Raw genomic sequence first — 25,044 nt, forward strand, 5'->3', positions numbered from 1 at the left:
TTTTTGTCAACCAAGCTTTGGTGGATTTGGAGGTTTTGCTTTGGATCATTGTCTTGCTGGAAAGTCCAATGATCACCAAGGTTTAATTTGTAAACAGAAGGCATCACATTCCTCTTTAAAATGGCCAGGTATTTCTGTGAATCCATGATGCCATGTACACAATAAAGATTGCTAGTTCCTGCCGCAGAAAAACAGCCCAACATCATCTTTGACCAACCTCCATGCTGGACTGTGGGGATTATATTCTTCTGGTCCTAAGCCTGGCCTTTCACACGCCAGACATACTGCTTCTCCATAGGTCCAAACAGTTCCAGTTTGGTTTCATCAGTCCATAGAACTGTCACCCAAAACTCAGTAGTCTTATCCAAATTCCTCCTGGCATATTCATAGTCGACTTTTGATGTTCCTTGTAGTCAAGAGCTGAGTGTGTCTTGAAGCCGGCCATGAAGTCCTTTTTTATTCAGTGCACGTCTTATAGTTGCCACTGACGCACTTGTACCAGCCTTCATCAGGTCATCCTGTAGGTGTCTTGCAGTCACACAGGGGTTTATCTGAGTTGTTCTGACTAAGTTGCTGAGGGTCCTTGATGAAATGTTGGGCTTTCTTCCACGGCCAGGCAGGTTTGAAGCTGCTCCATCAGTTTTAAACTTCCTTATAATGTTCCCAATTGTGTCTCTTGGAATATAATTTTTGGGGGAAATCTTCTTCTACCCAAGGCCTTTCAGGTGTGATGAAATAATCCTCTCTCTCAGCTTTTGTGGAAGCTCCGTTGTCTTTCCCATGATTCCAACTCACCTTGAATACCTTCATGGGTGGGGTTTATATATGCATCACAGCTAAAGCAAATGAAGGATCAGTATAGAGTTCCCAAAGGCTTAATAATGTTTCAACTCAACTTTAGGCCATAAAAACTGTCACAGCTTTAAAAACAACATATTATATTGTCAGGCCGGGCGAAAGGCAGGACTCAGACGCAGAGCGGATGTGTAAGGAGAATGTTTATTAATCCTCCACACAGAGTAAACTATGATACAAAAACAAAAGCGCTCCAAAGGGAGGAAAAACAAGGCTTCATTACAAAAACAAAAGCGCTCCAAAGGGAGGAAAAACAAGGCTACATTCAATAAACCTAACTAAGACTAAACACTGAAACAAAAAGGCTACAAAGAATAATCACTCAACTGAGGTAAATCTATAAGCACGAGGCTAAGCAAAAACTTAAACTATGACTCTAGTATCTATGGTTCGGGCTTCAATGACGACAAAAGACGACACACTGGCACAAGACAAAGGGAGACACAGACTATATGAACACATGGGGGAAAAGGGAACAGGTGGACACAATCAGGAATCAGGGGAGACGATCAGACCGGTGACACATGAGGAAGGGCAAGTCACCTGAAACGAGAGGAGAGTTACTTTTCAAAATAAAACCGGAAATGACGAGACAAAAACACAAAACAAGACATGATCTCACCGCGGTGTGACATATACAGGACTGTCTCAGAAAATTAGAATATTGTGTCATGCATTCTGGATTCATTACAAATCAACTGAAATATTGCAAGCCTTTTATTCTTTTAATATTGCTGATTATGGCTTACAGCTTAAGAAAACTCAAATATCCTATCTCTAAATATTAGAATATCATGAAAAAGTATACTAGTAGGGTATTCAACTAATCACTTGAATCGTCTAATTAACTCGAAACACCTGCAAGGGTTTCCTGAGCCTTGAAAAACACTCAGCTTGGTTCAGTAAACTAAATCACAAGTATGGGGAAGACTGCTGATCTGACTGCTGTCCAGAGGACCATCATTGACACCCTCCATCAGGAGGGTAAGACACAAAAAGAAATTTCTCAAAGAGCAAGCTGTTCACAGAGTGCAGTTTCAAAGCACATCCACAAAAAGTCTGTTGGAAGGGGGAAATGTGGCAGGAAACGCTGCACAACCAAGAGAGATGACCGCAGCCTTAACAGCATTTTGAAGAAGGGTCGCTTCCAGAATTTGGGGGAGCTTCAAAGACAGTGGACTGAAGCTGGAGTCCAGGTATCAAAAGCCACTGTTCACAGACGTGTCCGGGAAATGGGCTACAATAGCCGTATTCCCATGGTCAAGCCACTTCTGAACTCAAGACAACGGAAGAAGCGTCTGACTTGGGCTATGGAAAAGAAGCACTGGACAGTTGCAGAGTGGTCCAAAGTCCTCTTTTCAGACGAAAGCAAGTGTTGTATTTCATTTGGAAGTCAAGGCGCCAGAGTCTGGAGAAAGGCTGGAGAGGAGCAAAATCCAAGTTGCTTGAAATCCAGTGTGAAGTTCCCACAGTCAGTGATGGTTTGGGGAGCCATGTCAGCTGCTGGTGTTGGTCCACTGTGTTTCATCAAGTCCAGAGTAAATGCAGCTGTGTACCAAGAGATTTTAGAGCACTACATGCTTCCGTCTGCTGAAAAGCTCTATGGAGATGAGGATTTTATTTTCCAGCATGATCTGGCACCTGCCCACAGTGCCAAAACCACCAGTAACTGGTGTACTGACCATGGCATTACTGTCCTCGATTGGCCTGCCAATTCCCCTGACCTGAACCCCATAGAGAATTTGTGGGGTATTATGAAGAAGAAGCTGAAAGACACCAGACCCAACAATGCAAATGAGCTAAAGGCCGCTGTTGAAGCATCCTGGGCATCCATAAACCCTAAGCAATGCCACAGGCTGATTGCCTCCATGCCACGCTGCATTGATGCAGTAATCCGTGCAAAAGGATTCCCAACCAAGTACTGAGTGCATTAATGGACTTTTTCAAATGTTTGATTTTGTTTTGCTGTTATAAATCTTTTTTTTACCTGGTCTGAGGAAATATTCTAATTTTTTGAGATAGGATTTTTGAGTTTTCTTAAGCTGTAAGCCATAATCAGCAATATTAAAAGAATAAAAGGCTTGCAATATTTCAGTTGATTTGTAATGAATCCAGAATGCATGACATTTTGTTTTTTTAATTGCATTACAGAAAATAAAGAACTTTATCACAATATTCTAATTTTCTGAGACAGTCCTGTATAGGGGTTGAATAATTGTGACATGGCTATCTTAACAAAATATACTGCTACACACAAATACTACATCATGCATTTTCCATATTGATTTTCTGTATCACTCAACTCATAAAGAAGTCATCTGAAGCAGAATCTTGCTCAAAGAGCTCAAAGAGCAAGATTCTGTCAACTTGAATTGATAAATCCTTAAAATCTTTGGGGGGTTGAATATTTCTGATTGCAACTGTATATGTGTCACAAATGTTCTGATACAGGTTGGTATAACCACCATTACTATTGCCACCTTGTTTATTTAGCCTGTTATGGAATTTGCAGCAAATTAGACAGTTTGGACATGATTATAATCTCCACACACCAGTGTTGTAAACAGTTCTCATATTTATTATATAATTATGTTTTCACACTGAGAAGTGGAGAGACTTTATATGGACTGTTATCAACAGCTTTGTTGGAGATTATCACCTTGAATATTACAGATGAGGTAGAAAGACATTTTATCTATTTGTACAATGTTTTATTTCTTTCAGTTTATCCAAAGCAACTTACAATATGTGCATTTAACCATGAGAGTACAAACCCAGAGCCCAGTACATCGGTTCTGTCTGACATCTGTGGTGCTTCATACACAACACAAAACATTCTTTAACAGTGAGTTTCTTCTTTTCTTTACATGAAGCACTGCAGCACCTGATGTCCTCATCAGCAACATGGTGGAGATTGGCAGCTTCAGGCTGGTCAACATGAGGATGACCTTCACCAGCTTCATCTTCATAACACTTCATGTTTTCCTCCCTTAACTAAAGATGACCTGCAACTGTTCAGAGTGGGCAGTCATTGCTAAATGGATAAGTGGATGGATAATATAGTTAATTTCTATATTCATTATGGTTGCTTAAATTTTTTTTACACTTATTAGAATAATGTTTATCTTTTACTTTCTGATTTGATACACTTTAGATAAGAACCCAGTGTTTTATTTTTCTTCTTTGCCATAAGAGACAGAACATGGTCATCACAGCTGTGTCCTTCAGGCTCGTCCGTCCCTAATAAAAGGATATGAAACATAAAAGTATGGCATTATTGTAGAGGAAGTGTTACTTATGAACAAAGTTTGTATCCTTATTTTCTGTAGATATTCAACTATGTATTTGAATATGCTTTTGGATTAAACTGTGGACTACCAAGACAATGAATGTACAGTATAAAGTTATTCTAGATTAAAAGCATTGCATATATTATTTAAAACATTATGTATTATGTGCAATACTTTGCTTTGATTGTTTGTAAGTTATGAAAACAGGTCTGTACCTGGAGTCAGTGTTGAAGTGGTGACTCTCAGTGTTCAGTCTGGTTGGATTCCAGTTGTATCTCATGTTGGACATCCTAGAGGAACATTCAACACAAATACACAGATAGGTAAAGTCATACATGTGACAGGTTAACTCCTTAACAGAGTTTTACATGGTAAAAATAAAAGTTTATTACTTAAAAGTTCATCAGATCATAATCATTTCAGCGTAGGAAGTAGGTGGTGGACATCAGCCTCAGCTTCTCTATGTAACTGTCTATTCTAGTAAAGTTACACTTCCTATACTTTATTTATATGTGACAATAAAATGCATGAGTCTGCATGTCCACTTATTTAACACAATAATTCAGTAAAGTCGGTTTAAGATTAACGATGTAAAAACTGAAGGTAGCAGACAAGTTTAGTTTTCACTGTAACACGTTACAACACATCAACACCAATACTCTGAATAAAGAGCTTTAGGAGACGTAATGCTACTTAAACAGCTGCTCTTAAAATGCAGAGTTGACTTTAAATACTCACGTTTCAGCTGATCACAGTAAATCTGTTTCTGCAGAACAATAATCTGTGTAACGAAGTCAAGTCAAATGGGTTGGCGAGTGAAACAACTTTACATAACATTAGAAATCTTACGTGGTGGAGCTTATTCTCCAGACACACACAGTCTCCTGTCTCAGTTTGAAAGATTCATCCTAATAAACTCTAACGCTTCTCTCTGCTGGGTGGACCGGTTCATGTCGGTTCATGTTGGTTCAATAACTCCCGTACAGTCCCGTTAGCATCGCCATTACTGCTTGTATCTTGCCTGCGGGCTAGCGGAGCTAAGCTAACAAGCCAGGTACAGAGACACCAATACCTGCGAATCACTACTAAGACATAAATAAAATACTAAACTTAACTAACCACAGAAGCGGGAGCACAGACGTCTTTAAATTGTACGTCAGGAGAACAAGCCGAACATCAAACCATATTATTCATCCAACATGTGAGTGAAACCTCTTCACAGACTCAGATCGTGTTCAGTGACGGGGTTAGCCTGTTAGCTCAGGTGAAGCCGAGCAGGCAACAAGCTAGGAGCTGCAGTCGTCGCGCTGACTGTGACAGTAATTTAGAAACCTCTATATAATTTAAACGAGTGCGTTAGAAAAAATGTCACTCCCCCTAGAGCAGTTTTAATTTTGGCAGCTATTTTTGATTTAGTCTTAGTCTTTAGACGAAAATGTATATTAGTTTTAGTCACATTTAGTCATTTTGGTCCATTAGTTTTAGTTTTCGTCGACGAAAACTCAGAACATTTTAGTCTAGTTTTAGTCACATTTAATAGCCACATAAAACTAATTTTCTTCCCTTCTCAGGATCCAGGGACCCCCTGTGTTGTATCTACAACTACATAATAGTCTAGCTTGCAGTACTTAGGTTGTCCATTCGATATCCCTCCTAGCATAGGTCTATAGCAGGGGTCGGCAACCTTTACTATCAAAAGAGCCAATTTGCCCCCTCGTCCCCCAAATATAATTTCTCTGGAGCCGCAAAACATATGAAGTTTTAAATAAAGTTATATTATACTAAACTATAGTTTGTTGCATTTATGAAATTATAGAACGACAATGAAGATAACTGTTGACATTTTATTGCTATTTTTACCTGTTACAAAAAATGAAAACACCTTCCACGCTTATGAAGAGGAGAAGGAAATACACAGGCAAGTGTAGGCCTACTTTGAAATAAATTAAACACAGAACCAGCAGGGCTATTTGAGTCCTCCCGATATTTGTGGGAAATGTATGAAATAAGAAGTACCCTATTTTGAAATAAATAAAAAGCCTAATAGCTTAAAAATATATATTTTAGTTGGCGAAATGTGAAAACAAAAAGTAAGAGCAGGTCAGACTGGAGGCGGACAGAGAAACTGAAGCTCGGTAGAAAGCAACTGCAGCTTCTGCTCTGATCAAAAAGCCACGGCACTGATTTCTGAGCAGCTGAGACCAGAGAAACTCAGTGTTTTCACTGTTTCCATTAAAAAGCAGCCGGTGAGTCAGTGACCGGCTGCTTCACGTGAACGAGGTCTGATCTCACTGTTTCTCTGAGTTGAAACTAAACCCGTTTTTTTAATCAGACTGTAAACAGGTTTAATTCTGTTCTAAAGTCTGGCTTTTTAACACGGGAGTCAATGGGAATTGACTCCTTCTTGGAGCCAGCCTCCATGGCTAATCAGGGAACTGCAGCCTTTTGCACTTCCGTATTGGCCTCATCGCTCAGCCCGGGATGTGTCCCCTTGGTTAAAAGACGTGATGTCTATATAAGAGGAAGGAAATTAAATAGGGGAAATGAAGCAAGAGGCTCCAATTCCTCGTAGCCCTCACAATCAAAACATTGGTGCGCAATGGACGAGTCTGCATCCAGGGATGGACATTTTCTGATCGAACGTCTCGTCGGGAAGCTCCTTCTCGAACAGCCACTTGCTCCCCTGCCATGCTGCAGCTCAATGACTCGATGGAGCCGGAGAGTCCCGGCGCTGCCATCCTCCACCCCGCGGAGACCGAGGTTGGCATGGAGACCGCCCTTCATGTCATGGACTATTGTAATAAGCACGTGCTGTGTGAAGCAAAGTCATCGAAGGCATTGAAGTAATCTATCTGTTGGGGCAGAGAGACGTTTGCAGGTTGCCTCGTCTGGTTATCCAAGAGGAGTAATTTCATTGTCAGACTCTGGTTGAGGCTGAGCTGTGGAGTGAGAGCAGATCAGCAGCAACAGTGGAAAAAACATTGTCACCTCCATCCTCAGACTGGCAAAGTGTCCAGTTCAGCTTTGTAGCATCTGTACTAACCCAATCCTTAAGTAATGTCTTATCCTTATCAATATTTGCCAGGAGTTGTTTATCAGAAATACGTGACGGTGATAGCTAAGATTATGCTTCTTACTTATAAACACAGCACATGAATGGTAATAATTTACCTCAGTGTAGGATGTAGAGGCCAAATCCTTTGAATACACAGTTTATTAAAATTCTAACCGGGCATATTTTAATGTTGTGAGGGCCTTAGATATTTCACTGTGTAACTTCAGGGTTTGTAAATACATTTTACTACAATGCAGATTATCAAAATTTCATATATGATGCCTCCACAGACAGGCTTGAGTTATTACTTGTTATTCTCTTAAGACTAGATACTGACAGAATGAATTTCCCTCTCCACTGGATTAAACATTAATGTCATGTCATATCTAAATCTAAGGGTCGTTGATGGCTGAGATAAAAGAACTGGAGGAGAAAGCACAGCGGACGGATACAGCAGATAGACACAGAGGAGGATTTCATATCTTTTGTCTCATTACATTTTATGAAGCACCTCTTTGTATTAGTCCTGGCATGTCTTCTTTTTTTCATATTGTCTTGTGAAACGCCTCTTTATATAAGTCCTGCCTTTTTCACACTTGCAGCCAGTTGTTCCATCCTGAGCACCCGTGCTTGTTGTGTAAAGTCTGCAGAGCTTACTATTATAAAAACTCAATGGCAACTCCAGTCTGAGAATTTCATTATTTCATATCTCAAGATGAATTTCCATCACAAATTGGCATCACGAATTCATTCGAAATGACCTGACGGGGTATTGAAAGCAGTATTCCATTCTTCACACTTCCTCTTGCGCACCAGATGGTAGGCGTTGGGCAGGTCCAGGGTGGTGAAGATGGAGGCTCCTTGGAGAGGGACAAAATCAGAGTCAATGAGAGGCAGAGGATATTTTGTCTTGACTGTGATATTGTTGAGCCCTCTATTGCTTAAGGTGCCGTCCTTCTTCCCGACAAAGAAAAATCCAGCACCCACTGGAGAGGATGATGAACGGATGATCCCAGCCGTCAGGGACTTCTGAATGTACTTCTCCATGACCAGCTGCTCTGGACGAATGAGGTTGTACAGTCGGCTGCTGGGATGAGGGGCCCCAGGCAGAAGCTCAATGGCACAGTCATACGGCCGATGAGGAGGAAGAGAGAGAGCCTGCTATTGCTGAAGACTGGGCCGAGGACAGGTCCGGGGGCTCCGCTACAGACGGCGGCTCAGACGTGGGGTTTTGGGCAGAACGGAGACAGTGAGAGTGACAATATGGACTCCAGGAACGGATCTTTCCTGTAGTCCAATCAAAATGTGGGTTGTGGAGTTCCAGCCAGGGAAATCCCAGGAGTAGGGTAACGTGCGGACAGTCGATGACATGGAAACGGATCTTCTCCTGGTTATTTCCAGATAGATGTAAGGCTTTGGGGACGGTTCTTCGGTCAACTCTGGCCAGTAGCTAGTGGAACATCGAGGGGCTCTCTTTCGATGCCCAACTGCTGACAAACCCTACTATCAATAAAACTCTCATCAGCCCCAGAATCAATTAGGACCGTGAAAGGGAATGACCTCTTTCGCCACAAGAGGGAGGCATCGAGCTGCGGACGGTCTGGGGGAGAGGGACTGACAACATGGCTCGACAGTATTTCTCCCACTACTGCCGAGCCGGACCTTTTACCGGATGGACGGGGCAATTAGCAAGAAAATGACCAGCTCGGCCACAGAACAGGGAGGACTGGGTCTTCATTCTGTGGTTCTTTTCTCCGGGAGACAGATGGAGACCGTCTATTTGCATGGACTCTGGTTCGGGCATCTCCTGCATTTCATGCTATGATATTGCCTGATAACCTTGAAGAAAATAGCCAAACTAAACTTCTGAGAGCCCTTCTTCTAATAGCAAATTAAGTAATAACAGGCTCCTATCTAAAGCATTCAAGATATGTACAGTATGGAACACTGGACTGCTCTATTACAACTGAAAACAGAGGTATTCATAAACAACTGGTCCCCCATTGCTCTACACTTCCATTTGATATGATAAGCAGAATATATAGATATATTTATTTTCTTTTCTCTTTGTTTTTTTACTTTTAAGCAATGGACATGTACAGGCCATCCTCTTTCTTTTTCAGAATACTGTCTTAATGTAGTGTAAGGGGAAATTCAACGGACCAGTTGTCTCACTGCTGTGGCCTTGGCAAACAGGGAGTTTGCTACAGCGGACGGATACAGCAGATAGACACAGAGGAGGATTTCATATCTTTTTTCTCATTACATTTTATGAAGCACCTCTTTGTATTAGTTCTGGCATGTCTTCTTTATTTCATATTGTCTTGTGAAACGCCTTTATGTACAAGTCCTGCCTTTTTCACACTTGCAGCCAGTTGTTCCATCCTGAGCACCCATGCTTGTTGTGTAAAGTCTGCAGAGACTACTATTATAAAAACTCAATGGCAACTCCAGTCTGAGAATTTCATTATTTCATATCTCAAGATGAATTTCCATCACAGTAGTGTCATGTATGATGTACTGTGTTAGTGGACAATGTTAATGTATAACTCAATTTTGATATTCCTGGATCCTAATGGCTTGGGCCCAAGACATCCATGGACAGTTAACCCCAGTAGCATAAGACTTGTACCCGTGGCACCTAATTTCATGTTAAATATGAATGGATGTTATGTACTGTTTGACTGCATTTGATAAAAGGAGTTTAAAAAAGTTTATAAAAAAAAAACATAAAAAACAACAATGCTAGAAACAAATCTAGTGGAGGCGGCAGCAGTCAAATGTATAAAAGGTGTTTAGTATGTCCAGTCTGGGCTACTGTTAAAAACATGGTGTCCTCCATAGACAAGACCCGCTTCCGACATATATATATGTTTAAATTATTTCTATATACAGGGCCCATTCTAGAGTAAACCAAACAAGTTGTACAATGTAGATGAAACACACTAGTGAAAACATCTCTAGGATAATTTTAGTTTCAACTTCTGCAAATAGATCCCTTTCACTTAAAGCATACACACTGGACCTTTAATACAATTAGCTTTGCAGGCTGTCACTGCTTTAAGGTTTGAATAAAAGACTTTCCTTCGGTTTATTACTTTAGTTTAGGTCATTTCTATCACCTCATGGGAAATGATCAGGGTCGTCAAGGATGTTATCTACCAGATGCTGGAATTTGGATTACAAGCAAACTCTCAGCAGAGGTTTCAAAGGTTGAAAAAAATATCTGTTGTGCACATAGACTGTATATAAAGTGTGCATTAGCATCATAATTCAAACTGACAGTAAATTAGAGCCAATGCAAACAATTAGGCCAATAACAATAAGAACATTATTTTATTAGGATGCTAATCAGCAAACTAACGCCTGATTGGAGATGATCTAATAATCATGGCTCAGATAATTGTGAAAATCGCCTTCATCCACCAAGAGATTCCAGATTTCTGGGTTTAAAGACGTGATGTCTCCTTAAGAGGAAGGAAATTAAAGAGGGGAAGTGAAGCAAGAGAAAAAAGAAAAAAATCTTTAGCGGAAGCACTGAATTTTTTCTTCACGACAGCAGGTGGCAGTGTGATGCTAGGACTGCTGCGTCATCTCATTTTCCTATAGACAGGAGTCTTTTTATAATTCTGCTGAATGAGATCTCATTCACGGGAAACACATAATGTTTTTCCAACATCTGGTTATAAAATGTAAAGACATGGGTTGCTACGTTTTTTTGGTTGACTAGATGCAATAATTCATTTCATGGACTACCGTAATAAGCACGCGCTGTGTGAAGCAAAGGCATCGAAGGCATTGAAGTATTCCATTTTGCCAACTTCGTAAAGTATTCTGGCAGACGGTCGCTGAAATATGTTTCAGCACAATAGAACATGGTTGCTGTTTTTTCCCCCACTGTTACAGGAGAGGTAAAAATACACACATTGTTTATTTTTGACTGTATAGTATTTTAAAGAATGAAAAACAATAGTGCATTCGTCTGAAGAACCTCGGCATTCAGACTGGGGCTCGAACTGCCGATCAGGCATAGTCCAGTTCAAGTCCATCAAATGTGAGGGTTTCCATATTGATTTTCTACCAATGATTGATAACATGTTTGTTTATGTTCAAGAAATGTACCCAAATATCACAGCATTTTTAGATTTAGATCGTGATAATACAGTATCATACAGTTGAAGAAAAGGGACTTTTCCCCTCACATGGTGAAAAGCAGATGACCACTGAAGGTGTTATGGTGATTTTCATTGTCAAATACCCTTGCGTTAACATACAGACGCAAAAACAAAACATCTCCGACCTCTAACAGCAGAGTTGCGCCATTAGCAGATTTCATAAAATTGGATGTCTGATGCTCATATAACATACAAATATTGTGTCCATTTCTGACCAACCAAGCACCTGAAGAATATGAAGGATGTCCAAGTGCACCTATGTAGAGCTCAAAGTGGTAGACTCCTTTCACCGGTGCAATGAAAAAACCTGTGGACATTTGTTTTTATCAGCTTTAGTAAGAAGATAATTGACTGTTGAAACAGGTCAACATTTCCAAGAATGAAAATAAATATTAAAGTGTGTGAATTTTCGTACCTGTGTTCGGGTTGTAGGCATTTCCAATATTTGTAATGACTTGTCTGAAGACCAGATTAGTGACTGTATTAAATGGTCCGATAGTTGTTGTTGCTGAAGCCAGAGCAGCGGTGAAGGCCAAGCGTTTGACTGAAAAACAGACAAGTGATAATTTTAGAGTGCAGCTGATGTTATACAGGAGAAATGTGGTGGCTATTAGAACAAGTTTCTAAATTCACAAACCTTCCTTGTCTCTCCTCAGAGCCTCCACCTGGTTTTCTGTCACGTTTGTCCTTGCTTTAATGGCCGTTAGTTCTCCTGCATGTTCTAAAAAATAATTCATCAAAAAACAGGCAATGAGAAATAAACAAAAACAAAGTATTTCACATAGTATTTAATCATAACTTTCTTTTCTCCAAAAGTTTTCTTTGGCAACTACAAACTTAAAACATGTTGAATCAAAATATTCCAAATTTTTAACACCATACTGTCCAACTGAGAAACTGAATAACATGCTTTATTAAAATAATATATATATATTATTATACACAGATGTACCTTTCTCCAGCTCCCTCAGCTTTGCTAAAAAAATGAAAGAAAAATTAAATGATGAGTCCTGCCACACAGATCTGTCCTGCAAATGATGTAAAATATTTTCTTTTACAAGTTAGTGTAAAATCTCCTGTATCAACACCATCACTCCTCTCATTGCCTCCTGACCCACTGACCATCATTCTCTCGCTGTAGGTGCCTCAGCTCCACCCTCTGCTCAGCCAACAAGCCGCTCATCTCTCTCAGCACGGCATGGATGTCCGGCGGGCATGTGAGGTGGTGCAGAGAGACGTTTGCAGGTTGCCTCGTCTGGTTAACTCCAAGAGGAATAATTTCATTGTCAGACTCTGGTTGAGGCTGAGCTGTGGAGTGAGAGCAGATCAGCAGCAACAGTGGAAAAAACATTGTCACCTCCATCCTCAGACTGGCATAGTGTCCAGTTCAGCTTTGTAGCATCTGTACTAACCCCATCCTTAAGTGATGTCTCATTCTGATCAATCATTGCCAGGAGTCGTTTATAAGAGACACGTAAAGCAGTGTTAATTTTGGCAGCTATTTTTGATTTAGTCTTAGTCTTAGTCTTTTGACGAAAATGCATATTAGTTTTAGTCACATTTAGTCATTTTTATCCTTCTTAGTTTTAGTCTAGTTTTAGTCGACGAAAACAAATTACATTTTAGTCTAGTTTTAGTCACATTTAATAGCCACATTAAACTCCTTTTCTTCCCTTCTCAGGCCCAGGGACCCTGTGTTGTGTCTAAAACTGCAAAATAGTCTAGCTTGCAGTACTTAGGTTGTCCATTAGATATCCCTACCAGCATAGGTCTATAGCAGGGGTTGGCAACCTTTACTTTCAAAAGAATAATTTTGCCCCCTCTTCCCCCAAATAAAATTTGTCTGGAGCGGCAAAACATATTTGATAACAAAGCTAATAACGTTTAATATAAAGTTATACTATACTAAACTATAGTTTGTTGCATTTACGAAATTATAGAACGACAATAAAGAAAAGTCTTGACATTTTATTGCGATTTGTACCTGTTACAATAAAGGAAAAAACCGAACACTTATGAAGAGAAGAAAATACACAGGCAAGTGTAGGCCTACTTTGAAATAATTTAAACACAGAACTTTGTATGGCTATTTGAATAAGAAGTACCCTATTTTGAAATAAATAAAAACATATAGCTGCAGCCTAATAGCTTAAAAATATATATTTAGTTTTAAATGTGAAAACAAAAAGGGACTGGAGGCGAAAACAGAAACAGAAGCTTGGTACAAACCACCTGCAGCTTCTGCTCTGATCAAGAAGCTGCTGCGCTGATCACTGAGCAGCTGAGACCAGAGAAACTCTGTGTTTTCACTGTTTCCATAGTTAAGAAGCTGCTTCACATGGACGAGCTCAGATCTTGTGTCTCTGAGCGAGTGAGCGGGGCGGGGGGCGGAGCCTCGGGACCGGTGCGCTATCTGGGGCGCACACACACACACACAGACACACTCACTCGCCCGCTCCTGATACTTCATGACGGCCTGATACGATGATGTTTAAATAAATTATTGTGACTTAGTCAACCACCAACATTTTCGTCTCGTGTCGTCTCGTCAACGAAAGTTAAAATAGATTTAGTCATAGTTTTTATTTTCAAAGAATCGTTTTCGTTACGTCTTCGTCTCGTCTTCGGCATGGAAAAAGATTGTTAACGAATATTTTTCGTCATCGTTTTCATCAACGAAATTAACACTGACGTAAAGGTTATAGCTAGGCTTATACTTCTTACTTATAAACACAGCAAATAAATTGTAATAATTTACCTGTGTATAGGATGTAGAGGCCAAATCCTTTGAATACAAAGTCTATTAAAATTCTAACAGGGCACATTTTCAATGTTGTGAGGGCCTAAGATATCTCACTGTGTAACTTTAGGGTTTGTAAATAAATTTTTACTACAATGCAAATCATCAAAAGTTCATATATGATGCCTCCACAGACAGGTTTGAATCATTACTTGTTATGCTGTTAAGACTGTAGATACTGACAGACTGAACGTCCCTCTCCACCGGATTAAACATTAATGTCATAAGGTCATATCTAAATCTTAATGTCATAATATCATATCTAAATCTAAGGGTCGTCGATTGGCTGCGATAAAACAACCCTCAGGAGGAAACAATGTTCTGAGTGTAATAAAGAGAACTTTTCTCTCTCCGCTTCCTCAATAAATTGATCAGTGGGATAAAGTCTGGTTTTTGCAACAAAACAATGCTAGACATAAATCTAGTGGATGTTATGAGTACTCGTAACTGCTGAAGTATAATTTACTCGTAACTGCTGCTGTCCAAGGACACTTTGGCATGCAGATGCGGAAGACTGTGGATTGAACCGCCAACTTCTGGTCAAAGGACGACCACTCTACCACTCACCCACTGCCTCCCCACTGGTTACACAAACCCTGTCGTGACCACGTCAAGACGTCTCACCCGGTCGACTCTACGAAAGCATTGACCCTGCAAGGTCAAAGAGGGTTTAAAACACTGGCTGGCGTTATGAGCCGTGTTCAATGCAAAAATCGAAATGTTTTCTTTTCACAAATTTGGTCATAAATATGATATTAAAACCCGCATTAATCTGCTTCAGCAAAGAACAGTCATATAGCTTGGTTTACAGCTCAAATCTCTTTAATAATCACGGCCTTGGTCTATTTCAAAATATCGTAAACTCTTAAAAGGTTCAACTGTCAATTCTTTCGAATCTGCTCGAATCTGCTCCAAAATGAGGCAGGGTGAGGGGTCTCACAAGACTCTGTCATAGAGAAAGCAGTGCAAAGCTCCTGTTGATGTGAAGGACATGATGAATGCTTCTCAACAGCATTGAAACTCTGACCTCTTACCTGATCCTCCCCAAGTCCACGAGGCTCACTCCGGCAGAGACGCTGCTCGAGGCTCTCGTAAAGACACTTAACGACTAGTAAGTCTCTAAAGTCTGCTACTACAAGTAGTGCAGCTTCAACACAGGGTGTTGCTGTTTCACCAGGAACATAATGGGCATGTGCACTAATGTCTCCAGGTACCCCCCCCCACCCTTCCCCACCAATCATGGGCGACTCATTTACTGAACGTGTTTCAGTTGTACGTGCAGAATCCCCTACAGCACCACATTAAATGTTACTTGACGAAATGACAGTTGCAGTAGACTCTTATGATTCTCGATTGATTTTTAAATGATTACGTGGGGAAAAGGCGTTCGATGTTTAAATGTGCACAGCAACAGGTGATTTTAATGAGCTGTCATGGGAACACCAGCCACCTAACTGGTGACCCACTTTGATCACGTTGAAAATTAATTCAAATCACATTCAAAAAGAAAAACAGAGGAAGTCTCTCTCTGCTTGTTTATGTCATCGTCATTTGTTTTGTTCGATTTTTATTTACTTATTTTCCTCTTAGATACCACAGTATTGTTTCTTTGTAGGCACCACAGTGCTAAATTGTACATGTAATAATTTTTTTGAGAAGGACCAAAATTGTATGATATTGTCATATGATGTACAAAATAACCTAGATGTTCATAGCAAGAGTGGTATGTGCCAAATAACCCATAGAAAATGTTTTGTTCTCTGACAATCATTTCATGTCCAAGGGGCTTGCATTTGCTGTCATAGTTGGTTTCTTTTGTTCTCCTATTACGCTCTTATGTATCTGATTTCAGAAGTGTGTGTATGTATTTATTTCTGGTTGTTTTATCATGACTGGAGGAGTGAAAATGAAGGAGAGTCATTTTATCCCTCTTTTCTCGTTGCTGAAGGAATGAACGCCGATCACCACGTGGGGGAGATTCTGAATCTCTGCTTGATTTGATGCATAAGTGTGCCAAAATGGAAAGAACCCCTCAAAATGAACTGCTTTTAATCGTAGACCCTTTTTGGCAGGGCGGCTCTGAGAAACGGAAGTAAAGACTTGTGGGAGAAGACATAATGAAAAACAATAAAGGATTGTAGAATAATATTGAACAATTCTGAAATGCAGTTCTTTTGATGCTTGTGATTATTGAAGATGTACTTTAGAGAAATTTCATTGAAAAGATATGACTGATGATAATTCTGTAGAATAGAGATGTATACCAAATGTAATCTTTCCAATGCTATGAAGAATTTATACATGAAATTGATATGCAATAAAACCTGTGTGCTTTTTACACAACGATTCCACTGTGTATTCATGAGCTGCAAGTCAAGCAGTAAACAAAGAAGACAACAAATCGATCAAAAAGACAAGTGGTCTGTATATTAATCATTGACATTGTTTATCAGGCAAAGTCCAGTTCATCAAATGTGAGGGTTTCTATAATTAACATTATAGGAAAGCAAATACAGTTTGTTCTTGGACCTTCTATCGGACCAAATCATCTTTTTAACTCCTTGTTCTCTGGAAAACTGATTATTCACTGTTCACAACCATCTAAGAAACATTTAAACCACAAACACATGAAAACAAGCCACAATTAACTTTTTAAAACAAGTGAGTTGCCATGAGAATAATACAACAACTACATCTAATAAACAACATGGCATTTATTACACCCAACAGCTGTGAAGGGGTTATTTGATTTTCTACCAATTAAAGTTTTTAAAACTAAATTAATCACATGTTAAAGAAATGTCCCCAAATATACTTTTATTCAAATGGATATTTTGAAATATAGGATTTAGTTATAATACAGTTACATACAGCTGAAGAAACAGGACTTTTTCCCTCACATGGTGAAAAGCAGATGACCACTGAATGTGCTCTGGTGATGTTCATTGTCATATACCTTTGAGTTAGCATCCAGACGCAAAAACACAACATCTCCGACCTCTAACAGCAGCGTGGCGCCATTAGCAGACTTCCCAAAATAGGATGGCTGACGCTCATATGCAATACAAATATTGTGTCCATTTCTGACCAACCAAACAGCTGAACCATATGAAGGATCTCCATATGCACATATGTAGAGCTCAAAGTGGTAGACTCCTTTCACCGGTGCAATGAAAAAACCTGTGGACATTTGTTTATCAGCATTAGTAAGAAGAGAATTGTCTGATGTAACAGGTCAAAGTCAACATTTCCAAGAATGAAAATAAATGTAAAAGTTTGTGAATTTGAGTACCTGTGTCCATGTTGTAGGCATTTCCAATATTTGCAATGACTTGTGTGAACACCAGGTTAGTCTGTGTATTAAATGGGCCAATAGTTGTTTCACTTGAAGACAGAGCGGCGGTGAAGGCCACGCGTTTGCCTGAAGTGATAATTTTAGAGTGCAGCTGATGTTATGCAGAAGAAATGTGGTGGCTATTAAAACAAGTTTCTAAATTCACAAACCTTCCGTGTCTCTCCTCAGAGCCTCCACCTGGTTTTCAGTCACGTTTGTCCTTGCTTTAATGGCCGTCAGTTCTCCTGCCTGTTCTGAAAAGTAATTCATCAAAAAACAGGCAATGAGAAATAAACAAAAACAAACTATTTCGCATAGTATTTAATCATAACTTTCTTTTCTCCAAAAGTTTTCTTTGGCAACTACAAACTTCAAACATGTTGAATTAAAATATTTAAACTTTTTAACACCATACTGTCCAACTGAGAAACTGAATAACATGCTTTAGTAAAATTATATATATACATGTACCTTTGACCTGTTGGTTCGATTTCTCCAGCTGCCTCAGCTTTGCTGCTTGTGCTAAAAAAAAACAAATGTATTGATGAGAGTCCTGCCACATGTTTGTCCAGCAAATGTCCGACTATTGTAATAAGCATGCGCTCGTTAAAGCAAAGGCATCGAAGGCATTGAAGTATTCCATTTAGCTAACTTCAGAAAGTATTCTGGCAGATGGTCGCTGAAATATGTTTCAGCATAATAGAACATGGATGCTGTTTTTTCCCCCATTGTTACAGGAGAAGTAAAAATAAACATATTGTTTCTTTGACTGTATATATATATATATATATATATACATGTACCTTTGACCTGTTGGTTCAATTTCGCCTGCTCCCTCTGCAATTGCTCCAGTTCCCTCAGCTTTGCTGCTTGTACTTAAAAAAAACAAATTTATTGATGAGAGTCCTGCCACATGTCTGTCATGCAAATGATGTAAAATATCTTCATTTACAAGTTCCGGTAAAGTCTCCTACGTTTTTTTGGTTGACTAGATGTAATAATTCATGTCATGGACTACTGCAATAAGCATGTGCTGTGTGAAGCAAAAGCATAGAAGGCATTGAAGTATTCCATTTTGCCAACTTCAGAAAGTATTCTGGCAGATGGTCGCTGAAATATGTTTCAGCATAATAGAACATGGTTGCGTTTTTTTCCCCACTGTAACAGGCGAAGTTAAAATATACATATTGTTTATTTTTGACAGTATTGTATTTAAAAGAATGAAAAACAATGGTGCATTCATCTGAAGAAAAAAAAATCAATGGAAAATATAGGTTAAAATGGATGGTGCTCGTTTTGTTTGTAACAACACCATCACTCCTCTCATTGCCTCCCGACCCACTGACCGTCATTCTCTCGCTGTAGGTGTCTCAGCTCCACCCTCTGCTCAGCCAACAAGCCGCTCATCTCTCTCAGCACGGCATGGATGTCCTGTGGGCAGGTGAGGTGGTGCAGAGAGACGTTTGTAGGTTGCCTCGTCTGGTTATCTCCAAGAGGAGTAATTTCATTGTCAGACTCTGGTTGAGGCTGAGCTGTGGAGTGAGAGCAGATCAGCAGCAACAGTGGAAAAAACATTGTCACCTCCATCCTCAGACTGGCAGAGTGTGCAGTTCAGCTTTGTAGCATCGGTACTAACCCCATCCTTAAGTAATGTCTCATCCTGATTAATCATTGCCAGGAGTCGTTTATAAGAGACACATAAAGTTTATAGCTAGGCTAATACTTCTTACTTATAAACACAGCACATAAATGGTAATAATTTACCTGTGTGCAGGATGTAGAGGCCAAAATTGATAGCAAGTTTATTAAAATTCCATTAGGGCATATTTTCAAAGTTGTAAGGGCCTAAGATATCTCACTGTGTAACTTAAGTATAACTGTAAATACAGTTTTTACTACAATGCAGATTATTCAAAGTTCATATATGATGCCTCCACAGACATTTAAAAATATCGTAAACTCTTAAAAGGTTCAATGTAGAATTTATGGAAATCTAGTGTTGAAGTTGAATGTTGCAGTTGAACACCCCTCACCTCACCTCACCCTTCCCTTCCAAACGTGATAGAGAACCTTTGGTACCTTTCAGTTGTCATAAAGACCCAAAAGGTGTTAAGATTGTCCAGTCTGGGCTACTGTAAAGAAAAAACATGGTGTCCTCCATAAATAGGACAAGCACCCGATGTATATATATCATATTTCTATATAAAGGGCCCATTCTAGGGTAAAGAAAACAAGTTGTACAATTTAGATGAAACACACTAGTGAAAACATCACTAGGATAATTTTATATTCATTTTCTGCCAATAGATCCCTTTCACTTAAATCGTACACACTGGACCTTTAATGAAATTTGCTCTGCAGGCCGTCAGGGCTTTAGGGTTTGAATAATTAGTTTTCCTTCAGTTTAGTACTTTAGTTCATTTCTATCACCTCATGGGAAATGATCAGGGTCTTCAAGGACGTTATCTACCAGATGCTGGAATTTAGATTACAAGCAAACTCTCAGTAGAGGTTTCAATCGTTGAACAAATGTCTGTTGTGCACATAGACTGTGTATAAAGTGTGCATTAGCATCATAATTCAAACTTACAGTACATTAGAGCCAATGCAAACAAATAGGCCAATAACAATAAGAAAATTATTTTATTAGGATGATCTAATAATCATGGCTCAGATAATTGTGAAAATCGCCTTCATCCACCAAGAGACGCCAGATTTCTGGGTTTAAAGACGTGATGTCTCTTTAAGAGGAAGGAAATTAAAGAGGGGAAGTGAAGCAAGGGGCTCCACTTCCTCGTAGCCCTCACAATCAAAACATTGGTGCGCAATGGGCGAGTCTGCATCCAGGGATGGACATTTTGTGATCTAACACCTCGTCGGGAAGCTCCTCCTCGAACAGCCACTTGCTGCACCGCCATGCTGCAGCTCAACGACTCGATGGAGCCGGAGAGTCCCGGCGCTGCCATCCTCCACCCCGCGGAGACCGAGGATGGGGTGGAGGTCGCCTTCACGCCGCCGGAGGCCGACCGGAGCCTGGGCCACGGAGCCTCCGTGGCCTGCTGCCCCCCGCTGCAGACGCTGACACCTTTCATCGTGCACAACCCTACAGTGCAGGCGAAGGTGAAGGACTACTTCGTGTTCAGGGTGAGTTGCTCCATGGGCTCCCCGAGGCCCACGTATGTTTACAGATGTACATGTGAGACACCTAATGCTTCTAGAGGTGCTTGCGATTCAGCCCACATGCAAATCAATCCAATGTGAATCTATGGACACCACAGTCCTCAGTGTTATGATGCTGTTGTGTGATGCTGATCTCAGCCAGGTACCATCGAGCAGGCTGTGAGCGACATCAGGACCGTGGCTCTGCCCTCTGAGGATGGAGAGGTGCTCAGTGTGTGGCTGCTGGCAGAGTAAGTGTCCCGGCAGCATGCGACTGAAACATCAGGCATCTGTAATAAGAACTCCTGGGAGTGCTGCAGGGTTTATTGTAAAATATATATATATACTTTCAGACATCTCAGCAGGACATTTAGTAAAGCTACTAACTGATTTATTACAGTTTTCCTCCTCATCTTGAGGTTGTTATGATATAAATAACTGATAAATTATTGTGCCACTCAGTAATGTTAAAATCATTAAAGCAAGGTTTTATATTATATATTACTACATCCTGTGGACTTAAATTGCGTTATTTTCCATGAAGTATTTTTCTGCACTCTCTCAATCCATTTTTGCATGTTGTACTTATTATGCGTACAAATATTTTCCGTCTACTTATGTTTACACCAGGGATCAAAGAGAAACAACTGTTCAATCCCATCTATGTACTGTACATATGGCAGAATTGACCATAAAGTTGTATTTGACTATACTGAGCTAAACTGTCAACTGTTTTCTGTGGGACAGAGTCGACCACTGGAACAATGAGAAGGAAAGACTTGTGCTGATAACTGACAGGTGAGTTTTAACAAAGTTGTGTATTTCGCTGAGTCAATAATTGAAGGGATGAAACCACATTGCGTAGGACATTTGACAGCTGTTTCCTCAATTTGTCATCTTTTGTCTGCGCGTGCAGGTCGCTGCTGGTGTGCAAGTACGACTTCATCAACCTGTTGTGTCAGCAGGTCGTCAGGATCTCTCTCAACGCTGTAGACACCCTCTCAGTGGGAGAATTTGAGTTTCCACCCAAATCCCTGAACAAGTAAGACTACACATTCAAGTCTGCCAAAATGAAATTGGTATTAACTATATTCATGTCAAGAGTTGGACTCCAGCCATGCAAGGGGCAATGTATTATCAGTGACATTTAGCAGCTTTGATTGTGTTAAAGTTGTTGTAAGCAGTCCATGTTTGGTGTTGTTGGTAATGTTAATGTTGTATATATTGCAAAGTGAAAATCATTTTATGTATCACTCATAGAAATGTAAAAAATGCAATGGCACTCCTTAGAACGCATACCTCAGCCAAGGCCCAATCGATCAGCACCAGAGAAAATACATTTACATAATTCCCTTCCCTAAATGTGCCTTATTTTTTTCAGCAAGATCCATGAACTATTCACTGGCAAATAAGTGGAAATGTATGGCAACGTTAGGGAAGTTTCATGATAATCTATCCAACAGTTGTTGCACATTCTTGGTTACATAAAACTATAAAAATGGACATGGGTGAAAACTTAGCCTCCTCAAAGGTAAAAGTGTAAAGTAAAGAACTTGAGGAGATTAAAAACTAAAAGTTTGAATCCACAGCAAGGTGCATTGTTTGCCTTGTAGCCGGCTGATTCAATTGTTAGTCACACCACTCCAACACTGCGGTTTTTGTTTTGTTTTTACAGGAGAGAGGGTTATGGGATTCGCGTGCAGTGGGACAAACGTCCCCGGGCCTCGTTCTTAAACCGCTGGAACCCCTGGTCCACAGACATGCCCTACTCCACCTTCACGGACCACCCCATGTCCCATGCTGACGAGAAGGTCGCCTCTCTGTGCCAGGTATGATCCCTTAACTACTACTACTACTACTACTACAACTACTACTAAGACCAAAAAATGCACTTCGAGGTGTTAATCCAATGCATTATTTGATTTCATTATTTGAGAAATCAAAGCTCAAAATGTGACAAGCTAATTTTTTGTGTTGGCCTTATTTTACGAGACAAACAATGGTGACCACTGGTGCCGCAGTTCATTCAGGCACAGAGAGCGGCCAACACAGCTCAGTTCAGTTGGGCAGTCACAGCCCAACTGAAACAATGGACTGATTGCAGTGTCACAGATGAAACTCATGCCTTGTGAGAAGTCCTGACTTTGTTTATGAACAGCTATTTCCAAAGTGGCTTGTTTTTTCTTACGTATTGTCATGGCAACATCTGCACCTGGGGCTGTTTACTAGGGGTATGACTAAATGTTCTCATTCAGTATTGCTTTATGAAGTAAACAGCTTCACATGGTTGTTCAGTCTCAATCACATCCATTATTCAAAACAAATCCAGGAGATGTTGCTTTCATTCTAAGCTTCTTAGTTTTATGCAGATATATTTCAATTTGTATACAACATTTTTTGTTAATTTAAACGTATTTGATGCAAGTTTTATGATATGGCTCATGTTGTTTTTCTTCTTTCATGCAAAGTTGGATAATTTCAGGACCCAGCTAGTACAGGCAGTGAAGAAAGCCCATAAGGAGCACCCCATCCCTGGTCGGGCTAATGGCGTGCTTATCCTGGAAAGACCCCTGCTCATTGAGACTTATCTAGGCATTATGTCCTTCATCAACAATGAGGCCAAGTTGGGTTACTCCATGACGCGAGGCAAGATCGGCTTCTAAAAGCCGCAACTTCTCCGAATTACAACAAAAGTTCCAACCCATGTGTCTGTGTTACACTGCACTGTCTGAGAGAAGCTGTCGCTCTGCTGCAGTGTAAAGAGCAACAATCAGTGTTTGTAAGTTGAGCCCATGAGATTTCCACACTTCCTTATGTCGGTGTCATAGACAAGAGGTCAGCCTAATGTAGGTAAATTATGTGCAGCACTGCATGGACTGTCTAGTTGTTGTTTTTTTCCCGCTACAGTTCCTTTCTATCAGGGAGCTGCTCACACATCCGACGTCAGCAGTGAGATTGAGGGAGATGAGTTGGAAAGAGTTGACAATTTATCACCTTGGTTCTTGTTCTAGATTGAGCTTCATGCTGACTCATGCTCCTTGTGTAACCACTCACTGACAGACCGTCTTATTATGATGGTCAGATTTTGGTATAAGAGGACCGACGTCAGGGTTAAAGGTTAGCTTTGTTAAAAAAGACAAAAGAAAAACACAAAGAAGAGACCATTCAAAGTGAAACATCAGCCAAGAATATCTTCCACATTTGCTATGGTGTTATTCTGGAGGACTGTATTATTCCGATCATATGGTGATAGCTTGGCGTTCTTCTGATGGATTGCATTTAATGGTCTCGTCACATGATTACTGTAATAAATGTTACTAATATGGAAACTGCACAAACATCCGAACTTCTACACTGAAGAGCTCCAAGTTACACTTTTAAGTATTCATGAAACATGTACAGTAGAAATGATGAATTACCTTCCTCTCTTGAATTGATCAGTGTGAGTGTCTTTACATCACGTTACATTTGCCTAAATTGTCTTTCGCTGTGACTAGGAAGCTGCTGTACCACTTGATGAGCTGCACTAGCTATTATAGCTAAATTGTCTTGTATGTTCCAAATGTTTTATGCAAAATGAACTTGTAAACTATGTCTTTGTGTTTGCAAGCTGCCTTCATGGTTCTTCAACATGCATTCGTGTTAAGCATTCAGATGCATCGACGTCTGCACAAAATGAATGACATGCAAATAGAGCTTTGCATCAGTTACTTTAATACACGCTGTGATTCTTGTTAATAGAATTTAGGTGATTCGTTTCTTAAGCTGCACCCTATCTTTGTGCTACCAAAGGTAACAAACCATATTTTCATGCTCAACAATGGCAATGATCTATTGTGTCCCGAAATGCCTTTCACTGGTCTTAACTTGTGCATGTTTCTTGCACGTTGAGTTTGCATGACAGATGTTTTTTTTAAAGTAAATCCAAAATGAAATGTGTATACACTCATAAGATTTTATTTATGTGAAGTTATGTTAACGTTAACACATGAGCGGTTAATATTTAACAGCAAGTTCTGAAGAAATTTGTTCAGGGATTTTGAGAGGGATTAACTTATCGTCATAAATATGTGGACTTCTTGCTGGCCTTTCAGTTTGGTCGTCGCGGGTAACAACAATTAAATTATATCAGTAATGATGCCATATTTGCGGATTAAAGATTATGTAACTCATGTCATAAAGAACTAATTTAAAATGACGCATTGAAAAACCCGTCTCATGTCTATGATCCTCCCAGCAGATAAAACATCATAATGTAACGTCAAATGTCATAAAAAAAAAAAGCATTGGGGACTGTGTGTGTTGTAAACTGTCTTGTGAGGTGTTATCAGTTTGAAGTCTATTGTTTTTACATCTACATGATGTGCACTATTATG

The 25,044-nt window shown here is 39.9% G+C and overlaps 2 protein-coding genes across 2 annotated transcripts in view; one reads left to right on the top strand and one right to left on the bottom strand.

Annotated features, from left to right (window-relative positions):
• Nucleotides 1-19,126, bottom strand: part of LOC128442908 (complement C1q-like protein 2) — a 112,001-nt gene extending 92,875 nt beyond the window's left edge. Inside the window, exon 1 of the mRNA XM_053425536.1 lies at nucleotides 18,856-19,126. Within this exon, the coding sequence (XP_053281511.1) occupies nucleotides 18,856-19,096 (241 nt within the window). The 5' untranslated portion in view covers nucleotides 19,097-19,126. The remainder of the gene's footprint in view (nucleotides 1-18,855) is intronic.
• Nucleotides 19,127-20,286: 1,160 nt separating this feature from the next.
• Nucleotides 20,287-24,866, top strand: tprg1l (tumor protein p63 regulated 1-like). The gene is made up of 6 exons (XM_053424576.1): nucleotides 20,287-20,653; nucleotides 20,828-20,919; nucleotides 21,416-21,466; nucleotides 21,585-21,710; nucleotides 22,344-22,497; nucleotides 23,137-24,866. The coding sequence occupies exons 1-6, from the start codon at nucleotides 20,426-20,428 to the stop codon at nucleotides 23,329-23,331; spliced, it is 846 nt and encodes a 281-aa protein (XP_053280551.1). The 5' UTR covers nucleotides 20,287-20,425; the 3' UTR covers nucleotides 23,332-24,866.
• The last annotated feature ends 178 nt before the right edge of the window (nucleotides 24,867-25,044 follow it).

This window comes from Pleuronectes platessa, chromosome 6 (assembly GCF_947347685.1).
Source record: "Pleuronectes platessa chromosome 6, fPlePla1.1, whole genome shotgun sequence".
Classification (NCBI taxonomy): Eukaryota; Metazoa; Chordata; class Actinopteri; order Pleuronectiformes; family Pleuronectidae; genus Pleuronectes; species Pleuronectes platessa.